The sequence below is a fragment of the Trachymyrmex cornetzi genome, unplaced genomic scaffold (genome assembly GCF_001594075.2).
Source record: "Trachymyrmex cornetzi isolate Tcor2-1 unplaced genomic scaffold, Tcor1.1 scaffold346, whole genome shotgun sequence".
NCBI lineage: Eukaryota > Metazoa > Arthropoda > Insecta > Hymenoptera > Formicidae > Trachymyrmex > Trachymyrmex cornetzi.
Window position 1 is genome coordinate 910789 of NW_017298173.1, and position 12948 is coordinate 923736.

General features: G+C 32.9%; 1 protein-coding gene across 1 annotated transcript; it reads right to left on the reverse strand.

Annotated features, from left to right (window-relative positions):
• Positions 1 to 835: 835 nt before the first annotated feature.
• LOC108763231 (uncharacterized) lies at positions 836 to 1500 on the reverse strand. The gene is made up of 2 exons (XM_018510678.1): positions 1256 to 1500; positions 836 to 1222 (listed from the first exon to the last, which is right to left on the reverse strand). The coding sequence occupies exons 1-2, from the start codon at positions 1476 to 1478 to the stop codon at positions 852 to 854; spliced, it is 594 nt and encodes a 197-aa protein (XP_018366180.1). The 5' UTR covers positions 1479 to 1500; the 3' UTR covers positions 836 to 851.
• Positions 1501 to 12948: the final 11448 nt, after the last annotated feature.

Genomic DNA, 12948 nt, shown 5'->3' on the forward strand with positions numbered 1-12948 from the left:
TCGGCGTTATTTTTATCAAAGGTCCATTTCTTTCAATGTAGATTAACTTTAATCTTAGTTATATTTATTCTTTTTCTAATTCTCTTAGAACTCTAGAAGAAGATAAAAAAGTAAGTTGAACCGACATTAAAGTTAATTTACATCAGTAGAAATGGACACGATTCGTGTACAAAGAAATCCTTGGAGTAGATTCGACTCGCAGCGACTTCGCGAACGATTCGCTATTCTACGTTAATTATAGATATCTGCCTATCGCAATGACAACGTCATCGCCTACGTAATATCACAGACAATCGTAAATATTATCTCATGACGACGGGTAATTGTGACGACACAGAGGCTACATTGATTTTACAAACGGCTTTACGAAACGATTCCTCTAAAACGTCGTCCATTTGCGCTTTCGTAAATTCAAAGACTATATTCCCTAGTACTCTTATAGTTTTTCAAATCTAAACGTGGTTTTTCTTAACCTAACCGTTCATTAGCATTAAGACTGTATTTCTCAAAAAATATTCTTGCATATAAATCAAATATCGGAAGAGTTATATGTTTATTAATTATAAACGTTTATATAATCGTTTTTTTTTTTGGATATTCGAATTTTTACATTTTCTTTGAAAATCAAATAGATGATTATAAAGTCAAAGTCATTTTATCGATGATCAGAAACTAAACTGATCTCGTATTAGTAACATAAATACCGATCGCCTTCGTTCTTCGGAATCGTTTGATAACGGATCCGAATCGCGTCTCAAAAGGGATCGCGCGAAAATGCGATTAAAATGAAATTTTAAAACAACGCATTTTAAAAAGGGAACCGATGATACATTCATAGTACAAATTATATCTTATATCGGTGTTTCCGTTCGGAAAAAAGGGCACCGCCACGGGGTCGTAAACGCGCACGGGAAGGAAGCGTGGCCGGCGCTCATTAAACATTCAACGAGATCAGATCCGAGCCTCTCGATCCGGTTGCAGATAATAATTGGGTGCTCCCAAGGCCTCTTCGTCAAGGCGCTCGGGGGAAGCGAAGCGCGAACGAAAGGAAACGGAGGCGCTCCCTTCGCGGTCCCTGACACCGGAGACTGCCGTCGTCTCGAGGCTTCACAGGAAAGGCCACGGCATCCTGCTAGCCGGTCGGGTGCAGATCGGGAACATGGCGGTTGCCGGGTCGAAGTTAACGGTTGTTCCCCGCGAAAGACGCCGGTGCTGTCGACGACGACGATGACGACGACGACGACGATGACGACCGTGACGACGACACGAAAGCAGTCCTGCAGGAAAAATGCCGGTTGTTCCTGATCCTCTCTTTCCACCCCGTCGTCCTTCTCCATCTTCCTCTCTCTTTTCCCTCCTCTTTCTCCTCTTCCTCCGCTGCTCCTCATAGCGCTCCAGCTCTGGTTGGAACGTACGCCGGGATTGGTCACAGCTGGCTGCGATCGATGATGCTGGCTGCTAGGATTTAATGCCAACATGGCCTCGCGACATTACCGTCACTCGAATGCGGTGGTCAGCGTGCGCAATAATGATAATAACCCAAGAGTCCAAGCGGATCCCCTCGGGATCTCTCGATCGATCGCTTCTTGGCCCGGACACTCGCGGATCTGACCAATCCGATCGGATTCAGACCTGGCCTTTCAAGCGTCAGGTTCCTTTCAAGGTCTACCGGCTTCGTGCCGGTTCTAGCACACGGAGGAGCCCGGAAGAGCACGTCTTTCTGGAGGAAGAAAAGAATACAAACGCGCACCGGTGCATCTCCACACTTGGTAATTCGCCGCGGGATTCGAACACGGTGATGTCTCCCATACCCTCCTACGAGAAATCTCGTATCCGAGGGATATTATACCTCGAGCAGTCCTCGCGGTAAAGAGAACCGATGACGATCCTCCTCTCCTCGGACTCACTTGACTTGGCTTTCGGCCGTCCGCCGCGCAGACACGGCTGACACGACGCATAACTGCGATACTACGGAGATCTCCTTTAGATCTCCTCCTCCTCGACGATCGGCAGGCTGCTGTGATGCACCAGCGGGCTGGTCCTAGCGGTGAACGCGAGAATCCAGTAATCCAATTCGCTCCTCTTCTCCATGAGGAAGGTCAGGGCGATCGGCAGGTCGCCGCCTTTCTGCCTCACGAGAAAACCCTCGTCTTCGTAACGCTCCACCGTCGTGTTCCTCAGATTCAGCACGCCGAGAGGCTGGCATATCTTCTTCTGCGGATAGATGACGGCGAAGTGCTCCACGCTGGTTCGATAGACCTTCACCTGCACACGCTGCCGATGACCGTTTGGCCCGATCAAGGTCATGTAACCACTCATGTTCTCGGTGTTCCAGCAAGAGTCCACGTTTGAGTTCTTCTGACTCGACTGATTGTACCGCAGGAAGTTGGAGTGAGATATGTCGGCCGGCATCCTCGCTTCTTCCTGCTCCTGCTTGCTTGCTTTTTTTATCCTCTTTCCTTCTCTCTCGTTCGCCTTGACGACGACTTTGCTAATTACCGTGGAAGGTCGCTGAACGTTTTCCCGTGTGCGAGATCTTATACACGAGATATCGAAGCTGCGTCGGCGAAAATGAAAGGGAACTTTTTTTTTCGGAAAGTGCGATACGTCTCGTTCCTCGTAATGATAAACGCTACGAAACTCTCTGATCGATCGCGCGCAGAGTACTGTCTGTGGAAACTTTCACCGCCACTATTTATAGAGGCGTGCGGCTCGGCGGTGCGCGTTTGCGCAGCGGCTTACTCGCCTGCTCCGAGAGCACCGAGAGGTGCCGTCGCCAAGCACACAGGTCTCCTCCGTGACGTTTCTGTAATACGCGCTATATACATCGTAAATCAGAATCGTAGCGTGTGGCGTCGATCGAAAACGCTGTATGTTGCAAGTTTTCCCTCGAATAGCGCTTCTGCGACGGAAAAACGCTGGATTGTCTTTTTGCGTTATATGTTCAGGAAGACGTAACACTCTCGTCCGGCCCATTATTCCATAATTCCATCCTGAATTGTTTTTGAGATTGATGATGCTCCTTCCCGCATTTACATAAGCCACTTGCTATGCAATTCATAATGAAAAACTAAATATATTTGAATCTCGAGATATATAAAATTCTGTGACATAGTTGATAGTAATGTATATTCAATACAATAATGTATTTTTATTACATAAAGAATAAAATATATGTTATGAGATAAGAGTATATATAAAATATGAAAATAATAAAAATATATAATAAATCATTTGTTTACGCTTTAACATTACTTATATTATTTTTTTATACAAATTCTCTTAAATATTTTGAATATTTAATAACTAAATAACACACACACACTAAATTTTATGACTATGTAGGTACTTATATATGTATACTATAGATGAAAATTTAATACTGGAAAAAATCTGGTTGCATTTATTAAAGTTTTAATGAAAAAAATGAACAAATCGAAATTTTATAATTAAATTCAATTACAATTCTAGTCAAGATAACCAGATGAAGTTAAGATGAACAGAATTCTGATTGATCGGAATCTATTAGTTTGTTCATTTTCAATTAAAATTTTTTCATTATAAAATTGCTTAAAAATGTGTTACATCTTAAAATATTACCAAAAATATAAAAATGTCATAAATTATTTCATTATTATGTCTAAGTATCTGTGAATATTTTAAGCACAAAAATTATTTAATTATTTAATTTTGTTTGTTTGCTTCGAATTTTATGAAAAATTGTGTATTGTACTATTCATTTTGTAAATATGAGGAAGCATTATACATGAATTAAATTAAATTTTTTATATATACTAAAATAAAACTCTAATAAATATTGGTGCAAAAATTCATTCGAATCCATATATATATATATATATATATATATTCCATTATATATACTATATACTCCAGTTAAAAGATATTTACCTGTAGCAAGATATAGCCATCGTACAGCATAAGCAATTATAGGCCAAATTATTTGTTGTTTTGTTTTTTGCAGTTGGTTTCAGGAAGTTTTCGCGATTAAAATTTTTTTGTTGATATTGGCTCTTTGGCTAATTTTTTGCTGATACTTTTAACTGATATATATTTTTAGTTAAAATATTTAATTTTAATTATTACATTATTTTAATTATTATAATTTTACTGACTTCATTTACTGTTTCCTTTATTCATAAATTGCAATTATATACATACCATTTTATTACAGTAAGACAGTACTAGATTGCAAGATCAACATGTACATTTAAATTTTGGCGTCGTGGAATGATGTTAGATAAAAGATGAATATGCATCACGAATGCACAGAATGCACGCAATTCGTTGTAGTTCGTGTTGTGCGCAATGCAAGCGTGAGACTGGCGGGACACATTGCGTCGTTGAAACATATAAAGTGATAATATCGTGTAACGATAATTCATCCATTGTCAACGGTAAGATAAACGTAGCGACGTAACCTGATTCTCGCGTTCTTTAGATTGTATTTTTTTAAATGCTATTTTTTCCACCAGCTCGTTTCCTTTTCATGATACAATAGCTAAGTATAATAGTTAAGTATAATTTGTTCTTTTTTAGTATATAACTATAAGTACTGACATTCAAAAGCAACATTTTTCTTCCGTTTATCCAGCGTATTAAACGCTATTTTCAAACTAAATGACAAGTAGCGCGTTTAGTATGATAAAAATATTTTTAAAAACGGCTATATTTAGCAATAACTGACGTCAATTGCTATACTCTAAAACAAATATCTTAACTTCAAAAGAATCTTAATTGATTAAAAAAAGAATTTTTTTGCGTAGAAATCTGTATTTTACATGAATACATTACATTAAAATTAAGTACATATTTAATTTTAATTAATAAATATTTATTTCGTTTAGAACAAAACGTTTTATTTTATTTAGTAAATTATTATTTGAAGAAGGAAAATACCATTATGTTTAAAATAAAGGATAAACATTATATACCTAAATTATTAAAATTAACGATAGTAATAAATCACAAATGTTTATTGAATGTTATAAATTAAACTTTACTTATTGTTAGCGAATATCACATTATTTGCTTATTTATAAATTTACACAGAAATAATTTTTAACTAAATAAATACATTTCATTAAAATTAAATATTTTAACTAAAATAAATATTTATTTTATTAAGAAAAATATTTTGTTTTATCTAATGAATTACTTGAATTACTTAAAGTTCTTTATTTAACAAAGACTATTCATTATAGATAATATAAAAGCTAAGGCTCAAATAATTTATAAGATTAATATAATAAAAATAGGGCTACGAGCCAAGCACGGTCTTAGTGCTGAATTATCATAACAATATATTTCTACAAACATTTCGTACAATGACCCTAATTGGGTCATTTTCAATGTTAAAATTAATACAATATAAAAATCATATAATCATTTAAATAACAAACTTAAAACAACACATATAACCTAATTTAAAAACTAATATAAAAGATTATACGTCGTATATGTACATTATTGTAGAAGTTATGAAAATTTATCAATATGAAAATGTGGAAACGCCAGAGCAGTATTAGTCGGTATACGAAACCGACTATTCGTTATATTTTAATTTAAATATGGATTTAATTTTCATTATTTTATTTTAAAAAAGAAAATATTTATTTAAAAATAAAAAATTGTTTATTACAATGAAAAGAATGTATTTTTTTAAAAAGAAGCAGTTAAGAAACAAAGACATTATATAGTACTTTAAATAATTCGATATATTTAAAATAAGGAAACAAATGTAATTGACATTATTAAAACAAAAAAATACGTTTTAAAATTGTGTGCCTTCATTCCATTGGCCATAAAGAAACATATTTTTTAATTTCAAATTCATGCTGTCAACTACATTAGTTTTTTAAATTTAAATATATGGAATTTTTTTCTTCTAAGTGGAGACGCCAAAAAGATATGAATTAGTCATTTTAAAAAACCGAGTTTACAAGATATTTTATACCTTAGTTTGACACATATTGACATAAAATGTTAAATAACTTGTAAACTATTGGTTTTTCAATATTTCTACTTTAATCCTTTTACACGAACTAATTAAAGAAATCATATAAAGGAAAAAAAGGTCATATAATTACATTTAAGAAAACGAAAGTAACCTTTGTATATCTATAAGGTGCCTCCACTTACAATTAGAAAAAAAACATGATCAAAATACGTTCCTCTCGAAATGGTTCCGCTTTACCTGCAACATTTCTCCGTATCATAAAAAAAAAGTGAAACATTCAAGTTAAGTGAACTACCCTGTATATAGAAGATGCTAAAACAATAATTACTTAATAATAACTTGATAACTAAAATAGATGTTGAGAGTCAGCGTTGAACAGTGCGCAATATTAAAAAATTATTTACTTCAGTTATTGTAAATATCATGCATAAACAAAATTTTTGAGATAAAAAATTTAAATACAATACGACCAAGAAAAATTGACTAAAATCTAAAATATTTTTAATAAATGATTTTCTTCACAATATTTTCTTCTTATAATAATTTGTTATCACAATTTTTCTCAATAATTGGGAATATCAATTATTTGAGATATGTTTATACTAAATAAAATATTTTTCATTTTGAAATTTCTCTTTTTGTCAGTTTCCGTTGGAAATATCTGAATTAATAATGTTACGCATTAAGGGAAAAATGATGACGTATTTATAAGCTAGGAAATAGGAATGACGTCACGCTTTAAGAAAGCTCTTTGACGCGTTACGTCGAGCAATGCTTGTTAGCACTTTTAGCGCAAAAGCAAGCAAGACAAACTATGTATTAGTCAATATAATACGCAGGGTTGCCGGGAGTGGGTTTAAATCACGATAAAAACTGTTTTCGGTTTTGCTCTTTTTCTCTTCCCTTATCATTGCCTTCAAGCGAAGGCTATAAGTAACTATAGAATCAATATAAAAAGAAGATTTATTTTATGGTCTCTCTTTACATTAAAATGATATTTTATATATGACTTATATAATTTTCTTTATACAGCAGTATTACAAAACTATCAAGAGATATTTGATGAGACATTAAATGACGACATACGTGAGAACAATTGCACGCTAAAATAACTATACATAGAAAAGGTCCCGCGACACATTCATCAATATTCATCATATATTATCAATAAGTATATCGTTTTTCTAGAAAGATTTATTATACACGTGGATGTACTGACGCAATTTGTTTGGACATATAAGTCGAGTTTGATTTACACATATATTACGCGGAAAGAATAGTTTTGCTGAATATCTAAAAATTTAGCTAGATATAAAAATAATTCTGTTGTTCCATTAAAATAATTATGTAGGATACTGAAGCTCGTTAGAATATCAAAACTTTATGCAGATTGCTCATGTTTAAGCGTTTTACGTAATTATTTTGACGTACAATAAATAAAATTATTTTCAAATCTGTATCTAGCTAAATTTTTTAATATTTCCGCAAAACTTTTTTTCCGTGTATGAATAAAAAATTATTTGACCAGTTATCGACAAGTTTATAACTAATGTTAGAATAAACATTTGCATACATGTTTTTGATTTCTTACTTTACCCAAATAATTTTCAAAGCATTGAGAAGCAAATGTTACTTACGATGTTTTCTTCAATATTTATTAGTAAACAAAAATTTTATTATAATGACGAAATATACACTTCTGTGAAATGTATTTTATTAATTGTAAAAAATTAAAATACATGGCTTAATTGTTAAAAATAAAATTTTCTTTTGCCATATTTAAATAAAAATTTATTTCAGTGAAATAAATATATTTCTCACAAATAAATTTTTATGTACCTTTTAACAGTGATACTCCAGCAAGACCGTTCTTTCTCTGTACTTTGAGATAAAGTAAAAGAGAAATATTTTATGAAAATGTTTGTCTATTATTTTGTCGTCGTTTGTATTGAAATTCAGATTTTGGTTCGTTTATTACAAGTTTAATTTAATAATCTATTATTACATTATTCAAGTGTTCAACCGCACTTGTATTCTATATAAAGTATCTGTCTATCCGTGAAAATTTCAATTGACAATTAATTAGCCTTCTTTGTGCAAAAAGGTGATAAAAACAACGTGTGGTACTTTTCGTTCCAGCGTTTAATTAGTCCGATGGAGAGACGATAAGATATCGATTCCCTGTCACGATTAAAACCGGTTTATCAAGCTATCAAGTTGCAGTTTTTCCGTCGTCCTGACGTCTATTCTGGGCGTACCAACTGCGATACGCAACCAACGGTTTCTGTTCGACAATGAATGGATGGACACAATCGATAAATCTTTAACTGTATCATGCATTTCGATCATCCACGTCGCACATGTTATCGGAAAAATTCACTGTGAGACCAGAAACGAAGTGGCGAAATCAAATTAGGTTTCCTATTTGTTTATTCGTTTCAGAAACTCAAATAGAATTTGCCGGTATCGCTCGAATCAGATAACGGATGCAAATCGATAATTGGTTTTTCATCACTTTATTGTTACTGTCATGGTGTATCAGGTCATTGCACCTGACGCGATTTCTTCTGATGCAAGGTTCATGACTACGACGCCGTTTGTCACCGCGCTCTATTCGTAGAAGAGCATCTTTGGCGTGCGGCCGAGTTTTCCTTAGTTTCCTTCAATTTTCGGAACGGATCGTTGAAATTTTCGGGGCACGCGTGATTCAGAGTCGCGTGTGTCCCACTGCCAAATAATTTCTCGGTAGACTCATAGGTATTTATTAACCGTCAGCTGCTTGTCCCCGTTCTTATGGACAAAGTCGTTTCTTTGTAAGACACGTAATCCCGGTCGAGTGTTCCAGAATTGTCGCACTTAATCCCGAAGACAGACATTCGACGGCAAATGAAGAATAACGATGTGGTTTCAATCTAACCACGGTGGTTGAATTACGTGCGATTGAAAACTGATATTTTAGCAAAGCATTAAAATAATATTATTGGATTTTTTCCAAGAAAAATATTATTATTTATTGAAATATATTTAATCGGAACTCGTGACTATAATATTTCATCGTCAAGTTATAGTCTATATAGTATGAAACGACTAAATCAATATTTTTCGTGAAACAGAAAAATAAAATATAAAGATTAGTAGTGCCTTTTTATTTATATTTGTCTTATGATTTCGCACTCTTCTTTTTAATTTAATAATAATATCAATAAAATTATTAATTAAATTTATCAATTTAATTTAACAAAAATTACAAGAATTAAAATATTTATTATTCAAGCTCAATATTAGATAAATGATGAATCGTAAGTCCGAAACGAAAAAGTGACAAGAAATGATGACAAGAATGAAAGATGCAGGTATGAAGGTCTGCATGCATTGTTATGCATTACACATATTTCAATATTATTATATCGATCGAAATGCTCAATGTGGTTTGACTCGTAAATCGTATTAAAGGATTGAAACGTGTTTGTCGCACGTGGTAAAATCGATAAACGCCATTGCATGCGCATTACAGGCGAGAATCGGCGGCAGCGACAGACACGCTCACTCAATTAATGAATGCAGCGCGTTACGGGCGGCGATTCGTAAATGCGATCTCAAAGTGAGACTTGCGTTTTACGACCGCGGTTGGCCTTTCATGGATTGTATCCACATTCGGACGAGTAGCATTTTATGTACAAGAGATCGTCAGCGGTTTATAAAGACAATTTTTCTTCGTTATGTGAACCACATTCGATAAACACATCTATGATTACAATGTTGGTACTTTTCCAGAAAATTTAAATAGCCGGGATAGAACTCATCTTCCTCAAGCTTTTTCCTGGGAAAGAACCTGCTATTGGAAACAAATATTTTTCAGTGATTTTAACTTCTTTTGTTTTAAACTTCTTTCAAAAGTTTTTATTTTTTATTTTGAATTTATTCGTATAAGGTTGATACAATAGTAGATATCTCTGAAAAACTTATTTTAAAATCCATTTTATAAATCTTATTTTAGAAAAACTCGAAACTATAACTTTAAAGTATACTGTTTCTATTTTTATTAATAGCTAAAAGAGTGCAACACATTTCTTTAAATGTAAAACATTTATTTTATATTTAATTATATTTTTCTGTATTTCTTGATATAAAATTTTCTTTGATAAATATTATTAGGACTTTCTGAGTACATATCTTTGAAATAACGAATTACTTTAACATAATAATAAACAAAATAATAAATTACTTTGAACAGCACTAAATTTCAGTAAATCAAAATAGAGTCTATTTGTTAGAGTTTTATTTGTTATTCGCTAATTAGTTGTTATTTGTCCATCCATCATGTGCTTGTTTAAGCTTGTTTAAGAATGTTTTGACTGGACAATATTTTTGATACACCTCCAGGGGACATCCTATAAAGCCGTCCAGAGAACGTTTCCAAGATGTTTCTCGAAGAAAGTATGCTGTATGGGATAGTTGCTTTGTGCTATTACTGTAGGAAGTAGAATAATAAAATAAACGAAGAATCGAAAACAGAATTACTACAGTACTTGAAAATGAACGTGTTTCAAGAAAGAAGTGCGGCTTGGCTGCCTATTTATTTATAGATATTTGACGTTTTCCACTTGTTTATGTTTATTATTTCTTCAGTTGATTTTCAATTAACATTGTTTACAGAAATATGTTTTTAATCTACTTATATATATGAAAACAAGAGAAACAAGGAATTCATAATCAATATTTTCAATAAATTTCAGTTTTTCTTAAAATAAATACATTTTTTTAGAGATCATACTGTCAATACATAAATAAGTAGTATAAATTTAAAGGAATAAAAGTGTTTTTTTTTTTATTATAGACTCTTTCGGGGAAAAAAGGTTTTTTTCCTTCCCGTTCTTTTCTAAGTTTTTTTCCTAGTATCTTTTCTTCTTCATAATACGATGACGACACAAGCGTGTTGAACGAACGTTATACGATCACCGGATGAGATCGATTCTAGGAACGATCATTCTGTTCCTGTTTACTAGAACCAAATCTTTCGCTACGATTGAAGTCAACAATGTAGTATGATTGATTACGCGACCCGCGGCCAAGGAAAATCTGTCCTCACGTCGAATTCCTTCTTGACATTTCGCAATCCATACACGACTCCTAAACTTAGAGCAAAATGTAACATCTAAACAACAACAATACTATTTGTTATTCGCTGATTAGTTAGTTGTTTATCACTAACTTGTTATTTGTCCATCCATCATGCGCTTGTTTAAACTTGTTTAAGAATGTTTTGACTAGACAATATTTTTGATAGTACTTAGAGTAGTGATGCTAAACGCGAGTGGAAACGTACCTACATGCCAAAACGAAATTGGTGGTTTCCTTTCCGTGAAATTGCCGCGATAATGAAACAATCATACCAAACAATATGGGAGGAGAGGAATCGTAATTACGTTTTGGCTCCATTTCGTCTTTGCATTCAGAATGCGGTCCACGTGGTCGCACGAGGCCACGTGCAGAACGGAATATTTCTCATTATTGGATTGTAATCTGCTCTATGCGTCGTACAAAATTATGATGCATGCAACGTGTAGGACGAAGAGAAACGACGTGACACACGTGACACACGTGGCTATCACATGTAAATTGATGTAAATTCTTGATACAGACGCCCTGTGGGATCGAGACATATCTAATTACGACTTGGCTTTCATCGGTCTTTTCGACTTCCACTCTTACATTTTAATATTTATCTCTTGTCACTTTTTACTTGCAAAATTGTCGCGAATTAAGTTTATTCTTAGATAATAATGATGATTGTTAATTCTGTTACATATTATCAATTAATTTTTGAAATTGTCAAAAATTTTAATACGTTTTTATCGTAATTATGTAAAAATCGTTAATATTATTGTTTAATGCATTGTGCACTGTAATGTTAAGTTGTTATTTGACAAAGTTTTGCGATGAGAATGCATTTTATGGTGAATCTCGAATCGTAAAACTCGTAGTCATCGACATACTCTGGTCATCGCCCTTTTCGCGGCGCCAAACGTCGCGACGCAAACTCTCTATCGAGCTTAAATGCTTAACCTTTCTAAAAATCGATAGAAAACCTCGCCAATGAAGCGGTAAGAGTTTCCATTCGGATGAAAATTGCGCGAAAGTTCTGCGTGTATTATCGTATTATTTTTAGAAACGGTCAGGATCAGGTCTTTTTAGGTTTCCATATCTCTAGCTAGGTGATCTTATATACATATATTATATCACCAACTCCTATCTTTATTTTTACGAATATTAAATATATATATATATGCTAATATTAATCAAGTAATTCTCGAAATTTGTAAAATTCATGGAAGCCTCTAAAAATTAAAGAATATTAAAGTGATTAACTATGATTATTTTCTTACCAGTAAATGAAAAAAAATTTTGTGTAAAAATGTATATACGGATTAGATATATGGATATATTTCATATATACAGATTTGTATAATTGTATATAATCATTTATTTATAATTATATAGGAAAATTTTTTATTAGAAAAAAGTTAGTAAATCATTTGATGTGTATTTAAACAGGTAATATAAATAATGCAATATCTACTATTTCGACAATGTAAAAAAATTTTTTTATTAACAATGGATAATGTTGGGATTTGATAAGCTCGAGAAATCGAATTTAAGAACCTACTATATTAAAGATCACCGAAAATTACATAGAAATATGTATTTTTATGGAACTGCTAAAATTTAAACAAATTTTAGCAGGTTTCGTACAAATATATATACATTTATGATTTAAATTATTCAATTTTGTTATATATATATATTTATGAAACTGCATTTATACTGTTATCATATGAGTTTGATTATCCACGCGAGTATTAAAATTATCGATTGTCGATATACAATTGAAGATCATAATAGTTCTCTTTTTCTTTGCTATCTTGTTTCAGTACGTGTTCCAACCTTTTCATTCTTTTCAACGTGTTTAC